Source organism: Augochlora pura, chromosome 2 (genome assembly GCF_028453695.1).
Source record: "Augochlora pura isolate Apur16 chromosome 2, APUR_v2.2.1, whole genome shotgun sequence".
In the NCBI taxonomy this organism is placed as follows: domain Eukaryota; kingdom Metazoa; phylum Arthropoda; class Insecta; order Hymenoptera; family Halictidae; genus Augochlora; species Augochlora pura.
Genome location: NC_135773.1, coordinates 13,215,320 through 13,234,778, shown reverse-complemented (window position 1 = coordinate 13,234,778; position 19,459 = coordinate 13,215,320). Strand labels below are relative to the sequence as shown.

At 40.8% G+C, this 19,459-nt stretch overlaps 3 protein-coding genes across 9 annotated transcripts in view; 2 read left to right on the top strand and 1 right to left on the bottom strand.

The window, feature by feature from the left end:
• Window positions 1–12,565, top strand: part of Sox102f (transcription factor Sox102F) — a 205,571-nt gene extending 193,006 nt beyond the window's left edge. For all 3 annotated transcript variants that reach the window (XM_078191335.1, XM_078191347.1, XM_078191327.1), the window contains 6 exons: window positions 1,250–1,531; window positions 2,681–3,056; window positions 5,400–5,624; window positions 6,257–6,304; window positions 6,433–6,585; window positions 7,144–12,565. In XM_078191335.1, coding sequence (XP_078047461.1) covers window positions 1,250–1,531; window positions 2,681–3,056; window positions 5,400–5,624; window positions 6,257–6,304; window positions 6,433–6,585; window positions 7,144–7,634 — 1,575 coding nt within the window. In that variant the 3' untranslated portion in view covers window positions 7,635–12,565. The remainder of the gene's footprint in view (window positions 1–1,249; window positions 1,532–2,680; window positions 3,057–5,399; window positions 5,625–6,256; window positions 6,305–6,432; window positions 6,586–7,143) is intronic.
• On the bottom strand, window positions 12,431–15,514 carry Polr3c (RNA polymerase III subunit C). Of its 4 annotated transcripts, none has more exons than XM_078191387.1 (9): window positions 15,435–15,514; window positions 14,850–15,011; window positions 14,617–14,735; window positions 14,405–14,535; window positions 14,076–14,319; window positions 13,809–14,017; window positions 13,576–13,729; window positions 13,122–13,482; window positions 12,431–12,733 (listed from the first exon to the last, which is right to left on the bottom strand). In XM_078191387.1, the coding sequence occupies exons 2-9, from the start codon at window positions 14,994–14,996 to the stop codon at window positions 12,599–12,601; spliced, it is 1,500 nt and encodes a 499-aa protein (XP_078047513.1). In that variant the 5' UTR covers window positions 14,997–15,011; window positions 15,435–15,514; the 3' UTR covers window positions 12,431–12,598. The 4 variants fall into 4 exon arrangements, with proteins under 4 accessions (XP_078047513.1, XP_078047494.1, XP_078047504.1 ...); XM_078191368.1 differs by having other exon boundaries at window positions 14,850–15,263; window positions 15,435–15,500; XM_078191378.1 differs by having other exon boundaries at window positions 14,850–15,057; window positions 15,435–15,490.
• A 992-nt stretch (window positions 15,515–16,506) lies between these two features.
• Naa15-16 (N-alpha-acetyltransferase 15/16) overlaps window positions 16,507–19,459 on the top strand; it is a 61,171-nt gene continuing 58,218 nt past the window's right edge. The window contains exons 1-8 of one of the 2 annotated variants that reach the window (XM_078186552.1): window positions 16,507–16,763; window positions 17,043–17,390; window positions 17,531–17,665; window positions 17,826–17,970; window positions 18,039–18,296; window positions 18,386–18,696; window positions 18,766–19,047; window positions 19,124–19,337. In XM_078186552.1, coding sequence (XP_078042678.1) covers window positions 16,707–16,763; window positions 17,043–17,390; window positions 17,531–17,665; window positions 17,826–17,970; window positions 18,039–18,296; window positions 18,386–18,696; window positions 18,766–19,047; window positions 19,124–19,337 — 1,750 coding nt within the window. In that variant the 5' untranslated portion in view covers window positions 16,507–16,706. Of the gene's footprint in view, window positions 16,764–17,042; window positions 17,391–17,530; window positions 17,666–17,804; window positions 17,971–18,038; window positions 18,297–18,385; window positions 18,697–18,765; window positions 19,048–19,123; window positions 19,338–19,459 lie in introns of both variants that reach the window. The other variant, XM_078186544.1, reaches the window with a different exon arrangement.

The following is a 19,459-nucleotide window of genomic DNA, read 5'->3' as shown; positions in this document are numbered from 1 at the left end:
TCCATTTCGTGGTATGATTGCGTCGGAGCGTGGGTAGCCTATTAACAAGGAAATTAACGTGCGCAAGCACGTGAAACGCGCGGAATCTTGGTAATCGTTGCAACCATGAGACTACCACGCGTCGTTCCGCACTATCTGCGTTTGTCTAAGGACGATGATTCCGCAAGGGAAAAAGAACTACTCTCCCGTTGAATGATCGTCCTTGGCAGTGTGTTCAACCGATAGTCGCGGAAACGCGTTCGACGATGCTATCTGCCGTATCTGAACGCGCGTATCGACTAGTCTGGCGCTGTAATTATTCCGCGAGTGATTAGAGGCTGGCGTTCTTTCAGCCCGTCGTTATCACTTTATAGCAATAACAGTCGTTTTTGTATCTCTCACTTTCCCGACCGCCGATCGCTTCCGTTCGACGCGTTAAAACCGGCAATTAAAGTTAATCTCGTCGCTCGCATGCCCGATCGCCTTTTATTACATTTTCTCGGGGACTATAATTCAAAACTGGTTCTAGCGAGGGTTCGGGAGGGCGGGAGGGTCGGTCCTGCCTATGAAAGTCTACTTTTTAGCTCGATCTTCGACGAAAAGTCGTAATTATTCCGTCGAGTCTCGATTCGAATCGCGACTGCGATATTTCATTCTGAATGCTAATCTATTATCGATCTTCAGGAATTATATTTGAACGGAAACGACGCGTGGCGATTCGAACGGAAAATAGTCGGCTTAGTCTGTATAAGATCGATGAACCATAGACTTAAATAAAATATTTTTTTAAAAAACCATCAATTCGTAAAGAAGCTGCTAAAAAAATTAAAGAGCAATCGTTTTTACAATAACTTTATCTGTAGGGGCTGCGTAGCTGTCACTCGATGTGCGATGAAACGACTACAGAAAATATTAGATCGATGTTTGCGAAGCATTGCGTTCGATTTTAAATATTTGCACGAATTACTGGAAACAGAAGTTCCAGTCTCTCGCTGCTTTATCGAGCATAAAAACGCGAGTTTTCCGACAATTATTTCAACTATCGTTGCGAAAATTCTTTACCAGCTGATAGAAAATCATTTTAAAAGTGCCCCCCAAATTTGATCAGATTCTGTCACGTATTTCCGTGGCTGCAATACTTTCTACCCTTTCGAATCGATAAAAAAACCGTGCGTTTCGAACGAGACGCTACAGAAACCGTTCATTCTCTCCTTCTTTGATAAGGACTAGAAATTGTGTTTCTCTAATTGCTGTACTTACCTTTTTACAGTCGTATTCCGCGCACATGACCGTCGACTCGCAGAAACAGATCGAGATGCAGCGGCTGCAAACGGAGCACTTGAAGCGGCAGCAAGAGCACATCATGCAGCACAACATCCAGGAGTTACGGGCTCAGATGACAAAGAACCAGCTGAGCATGTCGGGGCCGCAGTCCTTGATGTTCCTGCCGTTTCTCGAACAGCTCCGAGGGGTGGCCGTGCAATCGCCTATGCCGCCGCCGCCGGCTACCTCCACCGCCACGACCAACAAACATATCAATTCGATCGCAAACGTACGTAAATCAATCCCAATTTTCCGCTACCGTTACCTCTCCATGCGAATTCGCGCTAAATCGAAGTAATTCAATTAGCATAACCGAAACTAGAAAATTAAAGTTAATTATAGGGACGATATATCCTGTCATTTTAACGCAAGTGCTTATCTAGAACTTGAAAACGAAATTCACACCGGGCGTAAATGTATGAAAGGCCTGCGGGGGTCAGGTGAAAGCTTTCAAATCGTTAAAAGGGTTGAAACGTGATAATATTCGGAGACGCAATCGGAAATTAGTTAACTTCTATTGACCTTTTAACCCAGAGCATGAAGATTATGCTATTAACGGGTCTTTACATAATTTACTAAACGTAAATGTTATTCATTTCTTGAAAATTGAAACGAAACTTGGTCACTACCACTTAGCGTACTTGGGAAAGAAATCGTAGACCAATGAATTTATGAGTATGTCCCTTTGGATGTATTAAGATAATTTAAAGATATATTCACTTTTATTACCTTTTATTAGTCTATCATAAGCGCAAATTAAATTGGAGTGATTCGTAGACTGTAGTTTTGTGCATTCGTGGTAAAAATGACTACAATTGAAATATAAAATTCTGAAAACATCAGATGAATTTAATAATACTGTTACACTAAATGTCGCTTATTAAAATTATTAAAACAAATAATTTACTTTTATTTAATTTTTGCTTCTTTTCTGCACGAAGATCCACTGACTAGCAATGAGAATTAAAACAAATTAATAAACAGAAACGTGAACAGTTCTAAGCATTGTCAATTCTGCATTTGCAAAGAAGGTCCGTTCTCGTCTATTTTCCTCGGCTCTTTGATTTATTCCGAAACGATGGTCATCTTCTTACTACCATAGTCTCTAAAGCGACGTCTATTCACCTATTGTTTCCCGAAGCCAGTCGGCGAGCGAGTCCCGAAGAGAACAAGCTGATCTGTTAATCTCGATCAAAGCGCGCCCCGAAAATAACTATGATCGCCGTGTAATTCCCCGGGCAGCAAGGTTTTGATAGCGGGATGTCACCGTGGCAATTTGTCGCGAGGCGGCTAATTCACGGTCGCGCGAAAATAACGGGCGGAGGTGAGGGCCGCGAAAAATACACGATGCTGACTCGCTACGACTGACGTATTGCAGATGATCAGCAGCCACCGGGAAGGTCCGAGCTGGGCGACGGCGCATCTGGCGCAGATGACCACGCAGATGGAAAAGGAGCCGTCGCCGACGCCAATCTCGTCGGCGGTCGCGCCCACCGCGCCGCCTCTTCAGGACCTAGACGCGCCCCTGAACCTCACCAAGCCGAAGTCCTCGTCTTCGGGGGCCACGGCGTCCTCCTCGTCGCCTGGAAGCGATTCGCATTCGACCGGAGCCGGAAGCAGCGGACAGCAGGAGCAGCCTTTGGCAGCGACGGCTCCGAAACTCTTTCCCCCGGGACTACCGATGCCGAGAAACTACTTGACGACGTTGCCCTATGCTGGTTTACCGCCTCATCTTAGCTCCCTATCCTCTCCGAGTAAGTAGAACTTTCTGACCCTCCATCTTCAGCCTACAGGCTCCTTTTCTAAACTATTTTCACTCGCAGCCTTTTTTGAATTTCCTAAGATGTTCGTATTCTATTCTCGATTTTGCCTCCTGTTCTGCGAAATTAAAGGTACGCTATGAAGATGTCTTGGACTGGAGATGGTCCAACTAGATGGAGATGGTTCGAACTAGACTATCAAATACATATTTGCATTCATTTAATACATTGAAATACATTGAATGAAAGCCGACGATATGAATTTAATAAAGACAAAAATGCAAACGTCCCATCAGCGAACAAGGCTTTTGATAGAATTACTCCCTCCAGCTCCGAGAAAAAGTTTTCCTTAATTTCATGTAAAGAGCAATTTTGAGGACCATAACCGCCACGGTTTTGCAGTGTTTCAAATGCTAATTTCCCCGACACATACCAGAACCCTGGAGGCGGTAGCCGATCCATGGTGTAGAATACTAATGAGTACAACGATAAAGTCCCCGAGGTACAAAATAAATGAACAGTCGTCGGATCAGGATTAGAATCTCGATCGATCCATTATACCGTGATAATTGATTTTTAGAAGAAAATGGCTCGCACGAATTGATCTCGTCGAAAATCTCCGGTTCGCAATGGTTCACCGGAGCTGGTACACGATTTAACACCACGCGCACCGATTAAACGTCGCGGTTAATTAATTGTCGCTCGAAATAAATGGGCGTTAGGTTCAACTGTTAGGTAAAATATCATTCCGATCCATAGATTGCGGGTAAGTACAGTTTCCTTTGGAACCGTGCAGGCCGTGGTAACCGGTTGCATCGGGCATTCGCAGAAATTGTAATAATTTTAATAATAATCGAGCGATCTCGCGAGGAATTCCAATCCACCGAATGGAAAAACGGAATATTGGCGGGCATTGAACGGGAGCGTCGTGGCCTTTTCGGGCGACAACCGGCGGCGCCGTTAAAACCCAACGAAAAATCCGATCAATAGGCCATAGAATACACGGGGACCGGATATCTGACACAAACGGTTAATTATCTTGGCGAACGCGTGCGTTTGCCCGATTGTCCGCCGCGTTCTTTCCTCGCCTCGCGTTATACTATAGCAAAACCTGTTCCTCCGTCGTGTCCGGCTTTTTGCCTGTCCAGTTATAAGAGCACAATCAACGACGCGTAACGCGATGCCAAGATAAGGATCCGGTGTCCGCGGATCCCGACGAAAAAACAAGTTCGTGGAAAGCCTCCCTGTCATTGTAATGTCCACGGAGCCAGCGGAGTCGCACGATCATCGGTCCATGTCATTACTACACGTCCATTCGTGTCACGGTGTTATAGTCTGCTGATACTTTGTTTAAAAATACCGTAGAACCTTAGCTGTACAAACTGTCGAAACTTCGGATAATAGAAGAGTTACTTCAAGCTTAAATTGAAGTGAAATCGTTACTCATTTGTACACTACGTGGATCATTTTGAATTACCTGCGTGAACACTTTAGATTGATCCTGTATAAAACGTGGTGGAATCGTCGTGGTTCGACAGTACACCAAACTGCTTTACATACTTGGTTGTCACCATCATATAAATGAGCATCTGCTGCATCTACTACGTCGTTAACGTTAATTCTAATCCATCCAACAAATGCGATAACCAGACTGCAAATCTCTATGCAAAATAGAAATCTGATGCATAGTTTACATGAAACAGGAAATGTCTTTCTTCCTCCAATAACTTCAATGACGTGAAAGTAGTATATCAGTATTCCGCAACTTTTTTCATATTTCTTGTATTTTAAATAGAACCTAAACATTCTTCTGATAGATGTATCAAATCCTGAATACCAGCGTCAACGAGCTATTTGTTACCACATTCTCTTGATTCGTCTACATTGGATCCAGATATTGAAGCGTTGTCACGTCGTTACTTGTTACATGGATTACGATAATTCTAAAAAAATTTTATGCATTTATGGTAAAAATGGGCATAAACGATTTAAAACAATAAAAAAACTCAAAGAATCTAGGAATGTTAGTGTATTAATTCGAAGCTATTAAAATTATTTAAGAAATAAATTTCTACTTACCAGCATTACATGTAAGCAAATTTTATTTTGAGAAAGATCCACGGTCTAATACGGATTCCGTAATAGATTCAGAACCTTCAAATTCCTAGAAATTATTTAAAAATTGGGACAAAGATCATAATCGCAATCGACGAATCGCATGATCTATCACAGGTCAGGTCACAAATGTATAAAGATCTAAGAATTTATGTCACGAATCCCGTAACGGTTCGACAGACATATTCCGATTTCACTGTCAATTTGTATGCATGATTTCAGTGGGCAAGGTGATGGCCAAAGACGAGTCCGTTGGACCAGGCGGATCAGTGGCTGCTGCGGCGGTCGCGGCTGTCGAGAAGCATTTCGCGATGCACGGGATTTATGGTCTGCCGCCGAGCGCAGGTGCGATGCCGCCGTCACCTCAAACTCAACGACCGATCAAGCATTCTGGTTCGCGGGAGGAGGCTTCGCAGGAGGAGCAAGACTATCTCCCGACACCTCACAGTAAATACATTATTTTCTCCTTTCCCGTCTTCCTTTCTTCTTATTGTCCCTGATCGACGCGGTGGTTGGCCGTTCGAGTCGCCTTCGAGTTAACTGTAAACCCGAACGAGTCGCGTTTCTTCACTCGTCCGCCGTAACCAGTTCCTCTATATAAATTCTTAACGAGCGATCTTCCATTTAATACGCGCCGCGTTCCGATCGTTCCCCGATAATTTCTTCGGGCCAAACTCCTTTCTTCGTCCGCTCGTCCAGAATCGTTTCGGCTAGAGCTTTTGCCGCTCGAACTCGTTACGTCGAAATAACGAAGTTACGTACTTTTGTGTTAATCCCGTTGACTGCCAAAAAATCTCACAAAATCGTAGTAATATAGAACGGCGCGGTTTTGAAATTTATCGCAGCGCTGATTGCCTTCGCTCCTGCTTTAGCGATTCCAAATTTTGGCTTAGCCTTCGGAAGCCCAAATAGAATTACAGTCGATTAAATTGAGGTAACATGCGAATTATAGTTCTAGACAGAAGTGTTGTTACCGATGCAGTTATTTTGACGCACCCTGTAAGCAAGAATGCTAGTCTGTAGACGTCGGACGTGTCCATGCAAAATTTCTAACGTACCATGATATTCTGAAATTACAGTGTGGCGGGAGCCGGGTTACAAGGTACCGGAAGACATAACGGAAAAAGGTAAGCATGTCTCGTGACCGTCGGGCTAACGTTACCGCTTTTGTTCGCCGAGCGCCAGTCGATGCTCGCGGAAATCGGATTCGCTTCTCACGGGGAGCGTTGCTAACGTTTCTCCTCTATCTGTTTAGCGAAAATGGTGAGGCAGCAGAAGAGGGAGAGCGAGAATAAACCACATATCAAGCGGCCTATGAACGCGTTCATGGTGTGGGCCAAGGATGAACGGAGGAAAATATTGAAAGCATGCCCGGATATGCATAACTCCAACATATCCAAAATTCTCGGTATGTGTCCCATTCAGTAATCGACTTTACCGCCTGCCTCTGCAATTGTTGAGTGATATCTTAGCAACTGTATGAAAACTCTTAATATGACATATCAGTTTGATGGTTGTATTGAACAACACTCGAGATTGTGACGAAAGACGACTTAGACAGTGGAAAAATTATAATACAATCATTCAGAATGTCAAATTATGCTGACCTCTTAAATCGATGTCAATTCAATCATTTTCTATTATCAATAGAACCTTTACTGTATTTAGACTCTCGGGAAAGATGCAAATAGCTCAAACCAAGGCAATCAATCTAAGTAAATGATATTGTCCATGCTCTTGTCAATAGTTTGGATAACTGAAATTTCACTGCGTCAAGAAGCATTCGATTTCACCTTGATTGCATTGTAAACGAGTATACTATTGTGATTCCTCCAAACACTAAATATGGTTTAATTCTTCAAAAACTGAGCGAAGAACACTTTGAAGATCTGCAAGAATCGTGTGCCAGTAGTAATCAGACTCATCGTTTCCTGCGTTCGAACTGACTCGACCGTTCGTGTTACAGGTGCTAGGTGGAAAGCGATGTCCAATTCGGAGAAGCAGCCGTACTACGAGGAACAGTCGCGTCTGTCGAAGCTGCACATGGAGAAGCATCCGGACTACAGATACCGACCACGGCCAAAGCGTACCTGTATCGTGGACGGGAAGAAAATGCGGATCTCCGAGTACAAGTCGCTGATGCGGCAGCGGCGACAGGAAATGAGGCAGCTCTGGTGTCGGGACAGCGGCCCGGAAATGGGCTTCCTCTCTCCTGTGGGCTCGGACATGAGCTCACAGCATCATCCAGGTTCTGGAGCAGGTCCTTCGGCGAGACCGTCGGTGTCTCCGCCTGCGACGATGCTGAACGGTGGCGCAGCTGGTCCCAGCTCGGACCATCCTTCGTTCTACTACCCGCAGGACAGCCTATCGCCGTCAGACATGATGAACTTCTCGCCGGAGAACTCTGGATCGATCGGCGGGTACGACGCCAGTCCGCGGCACCATGACGAGGATTGAACCGCAGCTCCGGGTCAGCCACCATGGCCGCCCGGAGCTTCATCATCCACGCCACCATCGACATCCAGACTCGGCCACGAGTTGTTCTGGTAACTGCAGCCTCGAGGTTCCCATTTAGTCCTCCGCGGACAACCAGGGAACGGGGAGGCCTGACACCCGGCGCAATCCAAGGTCGCCGGCAGGAACTATGAAGTGAGAAGCCTCGCTCGAGAGGTTGTGATATAACGATTCATTTCTGTGCCATCGTACGACGAGGAGGAGGCTCTCCCGTGAACCGGAGCACGACTTCCTGGACCCTGTGTCGCCTGTGGAGGTCCGCGAGGAACTTGAAGACGTCCTCGAGTCGATAGCCCTCGGACAATTCATTACTCGCGACCGACCTCGAAGAGACTTACGCTCATCCTTACGACTTCTTGGGCTAGCTCCCGAGGAAGAATGGGCGACACGCATTCTGTTCTTCTGTGTAATCAAAAGCCGCGAGTGCAGCGGCGGAAACCGCGAACGATATGGTCTGATAGGTACTTTTCTAGATACAAGGATGCACCTGGTGCATTCACGCGCGCATCTCGCGGGTGATATCCGGACAAAGCGCGACCCTAGGATTATACATAAATAAATAAATGAATAAATAAATGAATGAAAACGAAATATATATACATATATATACGGACACACGCACATTGTGTATATATATATATATACATATATATGTATGTATGTATGTATGTATATATATATATATATATTATACATACCTGATTTCTCGTAAGACTGCCATGTGTGTCACGTGTGACCGGACTCGGCTTGATCGCGTCTCGAGGCCGCTTTAAACACACCGCTCAGCACGATCGCGTTCGTGATACATATGTATATGTATTCTAAATGTATGTGCGGGGTACTGTGCGCGGCCAAAAAGTCTTGTTCCTATTCCTTCTAGTGTGTGTGTATGTGTGTGCGCGCGCGTGTGCGTTCGCGAGAGACGAGGAGAGAAAAAGAGAAGCTGATCCGTTCTGTCGCATCTGACGGCGTGGTGGGCGAGTTCGTCTGGACCGGCCGTGGCCGCGGATTGCTTCAAGACGCACAGCTCTGGCTCCCAAGGCGGTGGAATTCGCATGGAACAAGCTAGATTTTATTATCAGCTTTTCCAATCTGGAGTACCGATATCCACGTCCGCTCCAGACTATCTATTTTTTCCGTATTGTCACGCTATCACTGTATTCGCACCAAATTGGAGGGCAGGGGAGGGGCCGGAGAGCGAGAGGAATCGAAAAACACTCGATAGTACTTATAGTATTTTCGTCGTTAATTTATTCTATCCCTAATTGTAACGAGCGTGTCGGCGGAATCGTTTGATGGCCGGTGATCGTTTTGGAAGATCTTAGAAGGATCTAGACCTACCAATAGAGCCCACTAAGAGACAGAGTGAACACGAAAAAGAGAATTTCGCTAAGGGTAAACCAGAGGGCAGCGAGGAATAGCGCATATGCGGGCAAAAGGAATAAGGGCACGCGCGACGTCAGTCTTTAGTACAATGTTACTGTAAAGAGAGGGAAGTTACGGGGGATTAGCGTTATTTATTGAAAGGATACACGCGAACAATCAAATTCTAACGAGACGTTGTGTTTTGTTCTATTTTGTTTTGTTTTGTCGGATGTCCGGACAACTGTTACGTTTGATCCCGTCTTGTCGAGTCTAGGGGAGACTTAATTCGAACATGGTCATCATGTTGGTTCGGTGCTAGGGGGAAAACAAGGGGCACCGCAATAACGACGTGTGTACCGTGTCTCGCGATTCGAGGGAGCGTGTGTGTAATCGGACGGCGAAGATTGGGAGCTCGATGTGATAATATTTATGTGCCAAATAGCGTTTTCGCGAGCCGGTGGCGGCGCCTGTGCAGATCGAGAAAGATTGAGAGTGAGAGAAAGAGAGTGTGAAAGAGAAAGAAAGAGAGAGAGAGAGAATGTGTCTGAAAGAGCAAGGCCATCCGGTTCCGGGTCGCGGCGGAAGTTGGCTCGACGTTGAAAAGAACACGATGAACTTTTACGTCTCTCCTTTTTCACCGTTTCTTTTTGTTATTTATATATATTGTAATCAGTGCAATTCTATACAAGGTACCTAATATAATTTTATAAAGAGAGCCAGTATCCTCGATGCATCTGCGCCCGTGTTTTTTTCTCGTTTTTCTTCGGGTCGGTTCGGTTCAAAAACGTACCGCAGCCGGCGCGGCGGCAGACACGATATAGCTTAATGTTGATATAATAATTTATTTTATGTATATACATGGATTTGTACAATTGTGTCGGCGGTACTTGGCCGATTAGAACGGCCCGATGCAAAAGAACGTGTCGATACTATTAATGTACAGTGTAACTATATTGTGATGTATCCGCGTAGCGACATTATACCGATGTAATTACCCCCGAGACGAGGACACCGTAGGTTTAACAATGTTAAAATTTGCGATTTACATATTCTTATTTTTCATGGTCATTATTACGTCTATCGATTATCCTTTAAATATTATTATTAACTGTCATCCGTTTTTAATTTTAGCACTATTATTATCGCTATTCTTACGATTATTTTTCTCTCTTTTCTTTCTGTATCTTTTTTTTTAATATCCTTATTACGCATAGCAATAGAGGTTGTACGTGCCAGTTCAGACGACGACGACGCTGATGAAGTTCGTTGGTCGTTCACGCGCTCGAATACTCAAATTTCCGCGTCGCGTCGTTTATGCAATCGGACACTCTACTTACCCTTGTGTTCAATGATGAAAAAATCGTTCCCAGAAACCCAGATTTACTCTCGAAATTACTGCACCTCGTCGAAATTCGACCACTACCTTTTTCCTTCTTCTTCATAGCCAGTTCAACTCCTTTTGATCCATAGCTCAATCATATTTTGTCCGCTAGCGAATCAGTGACGACTAATTAGTTAACAACGAACCGGAGGAAGGATCGACTTGAAATAATTCTCACTGCCATCCTCCCATTTGATACCGGTATCTACAAGTAATTATGTATGATTAAAAAAAGGAAGCTGATCTATTACTGGTGACAATTGATCATCCCTTTAAAATGAGGAATTTGGTCGAGTAATATAGTTTAGGATTTATTTCATAAATTCAGTAAAATTAGCATTCTTATTTAATTGAAAATGAAAACTAAAAGCAACCATTGAGAATCCTGTTAGCGTGGTTCTAGTAACTGAATCGTTATTAGTTTTTAACACCATACTAGAATTAACAGGAAAGGGCGTAAGTGATTAGAGAGTCTAGATAAAATCTTACAATCGAATCGATCCTTTCTTCGAGCGAAAACTGCATCGTTTCCTATTGTGCCATATCTTTGAGATCACCGGAAACCTTTACAACCTTCTTCAGCCTCAAGTCACGAAAAATAAATTCGGAATCGCGTGCGTAGACTTGGCTCGTGCCTTCCTCATTTTCAATTCTCCCGAAATTTGCTCAGCGTGGTGTTTGCTTTAGAATTAATCTCAGTTCTGCATTCCATTGATCGTGATCTAGCGATCCTCGAAACGAAAGATCGCATCGGTTCTTTCCAAGAAAATTCTAGCGCGAGTTACCTCTCTGACCCCTCTTTCACGAATTAATTTCTCCCCTATTTCTTTTCCCCATTTTCTTCTTCGATTCACGTTCTTTTCTTCTCTTGTAGAGACAAACATTTCGCGATAAACGCACTCGCTGTGCAAGTTCGATCGGCTCTTGAGAAACCGCAACCATGCGCGAATGCGAACTGTACGAATAGTAAATTGTAAAACGACTACATAAACTAATATTATAGTAATATCTAACGTAACAAACAAAAAAAAAAGAATGGTGAACACTAACATCCAATCTCAATATTCCAAGAATTCACTTCATTTACATGTACGTTGTTGTTAATGGTATGAACAAAAAAAGTATAATAAAATAACGCTTTACCGAAATTCAATCTTAGTTTTAGGTATACAACGTTATTTCTAGAAGAAACTTGTATGTACGTGCCGTGTACATAGTTTATCCATTAACGGTGAACATGAGAGAAGGACAAAAGAAAATCGAGAAAGCGAGAGAAAGAGAGAGAGAGAGAGAGAGAGAGAGAGAGAAGCGTGTACGTGTGTGTGAACGATAATGAGAGAAAGAGAGAGTATAAAAATCAGTCAAAATGCATGTTTGAATGCAAATTACATTCTCGCGGTCGTCTCATCACTACCGTCGTCAGTGCACGTTAATTAATCGGTGTCTCGGTAGCGTACAATCAAAATGTTGTATTTTAAGATCAGTGAGATACCATCACTGTCCATGGTATCCGCTTTTTAAATAACATGATCGACAAGCATTTCGCGGAGGACCATTTCCGGTAGTGTTAAGACGAACGTAAAACAAGCATATAATAGGAACAAAGGGAAAATTATACTTGGAAGTAAAGCATACATAAATTGGTAGCGGCACACCGCGAAACATACGATATTAACGATCATTCTGTGTAAGGGAATTATGTTCTGATAGGGAATCCCCGATAGCATTTGCAGAGTTCGACTTATTTTACTGATCCATAAGGCACCTTAAGCTGGCTGTGATTCATAACTCTAACGATTCTGTTTCTAATCCACTAACACCCCCCATTGTTCATACTACATACATCAAAATAATGTGTATAATTAAATATGGAAGCATCGACAACGCGAATGTCTTCTCTGGCGGTGTGCGCGTGCATCTACCAAGATCATTTTCCCTCATAGATAGCGACATCAAATGCACTGTATCACATAGAAGAGCAGCACTATTATAAACATAGATATATGATTATATTTATTATAATAATTTGAGAGTTAGGTATTCTTTGTTGTTTGTATTTTACAAGCGTAACCATTATTATACATAAATAAATAACTATATAAATGAATGAAACATCATGTGTCCATTCTTTGTAAAAATAGATTCCCGACAATGTCTTTCTTTAGTGATAACGTTGAAACATGGTTAGTAAAAAGAGAGTGTCGTCTATTTCCAACTCGGTCGCGCTTAATTTCTTTATTGTACTTTGAACTTTTTCTAATTGTTGCTTCTCAGACGGCGTCATAAGCTCGGCAATCTACAAAATTCCAAAACAGTGTAGAAATTAATCTCCTATATGATTATTCAATTAATTTATTATAGTATTCCGTATATCTATATAGAAACAAATTAGTTTTTCAAAGTATTAAAATGTTTTTCCCAACAAACTTTAAAAACTTATGGATTTACAATTAAGAAAATGAATAAATTAATTAATGAAAATAAATAAATCATAATTGAAAATATTAAGAAAGTAGAATTGTATACAAAGTGAAAATTCCCAAATATAATCCTAATTTTATTGTTCCTACTTGCAACACACTAATCAGCAAACAATTGTACAATATAGCACGATACTATTCTAATTGTTCCGAGATATACATATACTGTTTATAATTACGATATAATTGCATCAGAATATGTACCTCCGCCAGTTGTTCTTCTGTAGCACCATGTTCTTTCAAATTGCTTGTTAGAGTCTGCATCCGTAACTGTTTATCTATCATTCGCTTATTACTGGCTATTTCGTACTCCCTTCTCTGCATAGTATTGTACAATGCGTGGTAACAATGTTCAACTACCATGCCAACGACTAGATTGAGATCGATATGGAATAAGAAAAATGTTTTCAACGGTGCAACCGATACACCGGGTTTCTTTATTTCCTGCATCTGTAGGTAGTTTTCTTGTAACAATGTATATGTTAAGTGTTTAGCTTCTTTTGCTGGAATCATAGCTAATTGCTGTATTTGTTCTTGCTCGATGTATTTTCTATCACGGACTAACCTAGGGTATATGAAATATTCGCTTTATCTATAACAAAAAGGATGAACTATACGTAGAACGAATGTAATAAGTCTAATAGTCTGTGTAACATACCTAAAAATTCTAGCTGCTTTCGAACCAAATCTCTCCATTACAACATTTTCTAATGTGGTCCATGCTAACTGATGGAAAGCTTCCTTCATATTAACGCTATACTGCCCTCCTCCAGCATGGCCAACTCTTTTTAGGAACTGACTAGTGTCTTTTTCTACAGTAAAATACTAGTTACTATTTTCTACATAAATCCTGAGTAATTTATAAAATCTATTGGTGTCAAGGATATATACCCATAAGACGTAAGTATTGATCAAGATGTTGAGTAAGAACGGGATAATTAATCTTTCTGACTGCATCTTTGATCTCTACGAGGGGTATTGGATTGGATGTGTCTGCCCATGAAGCTGTCCGTAAATACATAAGAACAAGCAGTTGTCTCATCAACTCTGCTGCATTCTCATCCAGTCTGTTGCGCATAGCTGATATAATAATTTTATCCCTATAAATTACATTGTGAGTTCCTTACACTTATATACTGTGGTTCTTATCACTCTTACCTAAAATCTTGGGTGAAACGATCAATGTTCACTTTCCAATAAATGTTTCTGTCCCCAGCATCTTCATTACTACCCTCAAGTTGTTTACCAATCGCGGGTAAATTAAGATTTGGCAAATTAAAATCTGGTTTCTCCATAGCTGCTTCTTCAGGTAGTTCTGCATACAAACTACGTATCAGGAACTGATTTTTAATTAGCATTTCCAATTTATCTTTCAATAGTGGAATTGAGACTTGTGAGTCAGCTAAAAATTAATTGTTATATAAATAAAATGAATGTAAAAGTTCTATGAATTTATTCTTGGCGATACTAGAAAGAATTTTACATACAAGATGATTGCACAATCCTTCTGTATGTTCTCACCAATACCTCAGAAGCATTAATATATCCATTTTTTAATACTTCTTCTAACATCATTTCTGCTTCATCTCCACACACTGTCTTTGTAAAAAACATGTACCTATTCAAAATCAAAGAGCTAATTCATAAACACATTATTGTGAAAAGTACAGTTATAATGTAATTTTTAAAATATTGTTACCTTGAGTACCTAAGGATGGTTATGATCCTTTCACAAAGTATTGAATACTCCATTCCTCGTTCAGTTTGTCTAGGTATAACTATGTCATGCCTAATTAAAACACATAATGCCTCTTTTATCTAGAAAGAGAAGTGCATACAATCACAATATCCTATTATGAAGAATATCATTGAAGTAAATTTTCATTAAGTGCTACTTTTTTTACAAACAGACTACAGTATATACATTTTTACCTTTGCTAAAGTGAGATGAGTTGTGTGGCGAAGTAAATTCAATGGTTTCGTACCGAATTTTATTAAATCGTCACCCACAGTTTGAACAATTGGTCCAAAGTGTTCGAGTAAAATGGAGGAACACAATTTTCTACACATAGTTGACATGGTGGAATAAATTTTCTATAGAATTGGAAAGTAGAAAATTTACTGCATTTAAATTCGATATCTGAAATATGTTTTATACATAAAACGATTGTTTCGTCAAGTTATTTGTACATAACCTCTTATGACATATTGTATGAAGCCTCCCAGCATCCTGACCGATCGTGGAATCTTCATTCAAATCCAGTATAGTGTGTCTATTGGTTATTTAATGTGACCAATGGTGTCAGAGATTCCGCTCAAAATTTGTTCCAAGTGCAGAAATGAGATCTAAAAAATGCAATTCGACGATTCCAATGAATTGCTAATAAAAATCCATTTACATCATCCAATTCCACTTGTGATGGGTAAATCTCCCATTCCCAGTTTTTTAAAAGAAAATTTTAAAGCGGCCAGGATGCTGAGAGCCCTGGATTGTATAAGAACGAGTAGGAGCCTCACCTTTACAATGTGGCCGCAGAGCTCTCAGAGAGTGCTGCAAGATTGGAAGAAATTCCATTTTAACGTCGTTGACGGTAGAAAGACGAACCTCGGCTTGTGAAAACGCTACTCTATATAATAATAAATTCTAGTAAATTTACAACTTCCGATTCAATACTACGCGGGAAGTGTAACTAGTAAATGATTATAAAAATGTAACGGAAGATTTGTAAATATAATTTTAAACTTAATAGTATTCCGCAGCATTTAACTTTCTAAATGTTCATAAAACAAAATATTTTATCAGCCGTTTCGTTACATTCGTTTATTAGGTGCAAAATCATTATTGGCATCTGTGACATAAGGAACCATTGCGCTTTTTTATTTTGTTATATCTCTTGTTATATCTCTTTGACACATATTGTTTAACAATATGTGTCAAGAAGTTCGATATTCTAAAAATGATTATTTTTTTAAGATCGATGTCGTTTTATAACTATATTTTACACAATTTTATGATTTGCTCGTAATATGTAATTTTTTGTTATACCTTGTATGACCAAATTTATTTTACGGCAATGGATAGTTAGAAAGTTTTTACTTTCCACGCAATACTTCATTTTTGTTAAAAATTCTGGGTTTCTCGATTTGTTTTGAGGGTGTAAAGCTGTATAAGAATCTCACAGTGACTATAGGAAATCAAAAATCGTGCCAGACAATGTTATCTTATCTGCCACTTGGCGCAGCACAGTGCAGTAGACACCAAAAATCTGGGCGTGAGCGTTCTCAGTTTCCCTCTGATTTGAGATACCTTAAATTTGAATCGCTCAATTTATACGTTAAAAATATACCTGTGACACTCATAAGAAATGTATTTCAATTTAAAACTCAACAATACTAATGTTTCGTAATTATTAAATTCACAAAATGTTTTTTGCAACTCCATTATTTCATAGAAACAGTCTTAACGTTTTGTTAGCTATCATCACTTGTAAACGCGTGCTTCATGCATTTCCGAAAACCGTAAAATCATCGAACGCATCGAGAAGAGTACAATATAAACGAGAGTGATTGTTAAGGAAATATTCGCTGTACTAAACAAACTCGCGATTACTTAGAAGTTATATTATTTAAGTTTGCGGCACCGTGGATTTAGAACTTCCGGCGGAACAGCATTGTCGCAGATGATCACGTGATCGAGGATTGAGTTCTTCGTTTGTGGCCACGAGGTTTTGTGGTGAAAATTAAGTTTACCGGGTGGAAAAGGCCCTATATTTTTGTATTTATACAAAAATGCCCTCCAGCAATCCCTTGCCACCCAAAGAAAATGCCTTGTTTAAGCGAATTCTGGTGAGTAACGTGCAATCAAAATACTCTGTTTTGGACCCCACTCTCCGGCTAATAGGAGTATTCATCATGCTCTAATGATGAAGCACTCTTCGGAAAAACTGGGAAAAACTCACTGGCAACCGTGAACAGCACGATATTTGCAGTCGTCGCGAATAAAAGTGCGATCCGATGCACGTCTTCTTCTCTTGACTCTCGATCGTGCCAGTTCATACAACTACACAGCACTTAATTCATGAAAACATTTTATATCCTGTGAAACATGTATTGTGCTTCTTGCAGAGGTGTTACGAACACAAACAATATAAGAATGGGTTAAAGTTTGCTAAGCAAATCCTGTCGAATCCTAAATTTAATGAACATGGGGAGACCTTGGCAATGAAAGGTCTCACTCTGAACTGCTTAGGTCGCAAGGAAGAAGCATACGATCATGTACGACGTGGTCTTAGGAATGACTTACAATCTCATGTTTGTTGGCACGTTTATGGACTGCTACAGCGCTCAGACAAAAAGTACGATGAGGCCATTAAATGTTACAGAAATGCTCTCAAATGGGACAAGGATAATATACAGATCCTTAGGGACTTATCGTTGCTTCAAATTCAAATGAGGGACCTGGAGGGCTATAGAGTAAATATCCTCAATAAATGACATATTCATTTTGTACATTATGTAATAGTGCATGTTTAAGCATCTACCTTCTGCTAGTTTCAATTGTATCCACATTTAAAGAACTACTGTAGTAAAATTTCAATGGATATATCTTTTAGGACACAAGAAATCAGTTACTTATGTTACGTCCCACACAACGTGCGTCATGGATTGGATTCGCTATCTCGTATCACCTATTGAAGGACTATGAAATGGCTCTAAAAATTTTAGATACTTTTCGAAATTTCCCAATGGTATGTATCTTAGCACTGCATATTAGATTAAACGCGTCTAGAATGAATGTTTGAAACGTGCAGAATGTTGTTCGAAATCTAAATTGCTTAGGATTATAATCAAAGGTACATACATGTTATTTATGATAGTGTATAATAGGGATATTCATCACATGTGCAGATTTGTTATGATTACGAACACAGTGAATTATTGTTATACCAAAACATGGTTATTCAAGAATCAGGAGAGTGTGAACAAGCACTAAAACATCTTGATAAATACAGTGATCAAATTTGTGATAAAGTTACTGTGAAAGAAACATATGGTGAGTTATATTATAATTTCTTGTTTATTGGAATATTTTTTTGTGAAATTAATCAATCTTTTCCTCAGGTAAATTAAGATTACAATTGAAACAATATGAGGAGGCGGCTGACATTTACAAGGGACTTGTATGCATAAATCCCGAAAATACAACGTATTACACTAGGCTAGCAGAGGCTGAGAGACATGCTAAACCCGAGGAGACATTAGTTATGCTTCAAGATTATGAGGAACTATTTCCTCGTGCTCTAGCGCCACGCCGCTTACAATTATATTACGCCTCAGGGGATGAATTTAAAACATTAGTCGATCGGTATTTACGCAGAGGTATCGACACTCGTAATACTTATATAAGGCATAATGTTCTCCCGGTGCAATGTCCACCGTTGTTGACCTTTATCGTGTTCATACCGTAGGTCTCCATAAAGGCGTGCCGCCTCTGTTTGTAAATCTTCGTTCTTTGTATAATGATCAGCAGAAAGTTGATATTATACAGTCCCTAGTACTGCAGTATCAAGGAGCGCTGGAGGCTCACGAGCACTTTAGCGACCAAGAGAAAGATAATCCTCGAGAGCCGGCCTCAGCGTTGCTTTGGACATACTACTATTTAGCACAACATTACGATCATCTCGGACTTACAGAGAAAGCACTGGACGAAATTGATGCTGCCATAGAACATACTCCTACACTTATAGAACTTTTTGTTACCAAAGGTCGCATTTATAAGGTCAGTCTTTTATCACATAAATAGATTCTCAATTAGAATTTAATAAGCTAATCGTTTGTCGTTTTGTAGCATGCCGGCAACGTCCAAGAAGCTTACAAATGGCTGGACGAAGCGCAGGGATTAGACACCGCAGATCGTTATATTAATTCAAAGTGTGCCAAGTACATGTTACGCGCGAATCTAATCAAAGAGGCGGAGGAGACGTGTGGCAAATTCACCAGGGAAGGTGTTCTAGCCATGGAGAATCTGAACGAGATGCAGTGTATGTGGATACAAACGGAAGCGGCTAACGCTTACAAACGCCTCGGGAAATTTGGGGAGGCTTTGAAGAAATGTCACGAGGTTGATAGGGTCAGTTGAGAGATGATCACTCGGTCGAACGTATCCAACTTAACAGTTTGTTTAAGTTTGTTTGGTCGGTTTTTAGCATTTCTCCGAGATTATAGAAGACCAATTCGACTTCCACACGTACTGCATGAGAAAGATGACTCTGCGATCTTACGTGGGTCTCCTCAGGTTAGAGGATGTGCTGCGGGCTCATCCATTTTATTTCAAGGCAGCGAAGTGCGCGGTAGAGGTTTACCTGCGGCTACACGATGACCCTCTTCCTGATCCGACGCAGACGCAAGAGATCGACACTGGTGAGTCTCTATTCTTGATTGCAAGTTTTGATTAGATGATGAATGATTGGTTTATTTATGTACTCCTGGCAGGAGGTAGTCAATCAAATTTTCATCTGCTGCAAACTGCCACGAGTGTCTTT

What these genes read in the sequence shown, in the direction of transcription:
- Polr3c (XM_078191387.1), bottom strand. Translation starts at nt 14,996, where the DNA reads ATGTCAACTATGTGTAGAAAATTGTGTTCCTCCATTTTACTCGAACAC. An exon ending in AAGGATTGTGCAATCATCTT is followed by an intron (nt 14,320 to 14,404) that starts GTATGTAAAATT and finishes ATTAATTTTTAG; the next exon opens with CTGACTCACAAGTCTCAATT. An exon ending in TCAATACTTACGTCTTATGG is followed by an intron (nt 13,730 to 13,808) that starts GTATATATCCTT and finishes ATTTTACTGTAG; the next exon opens with AAAAAGACACTAGTCAGTTC.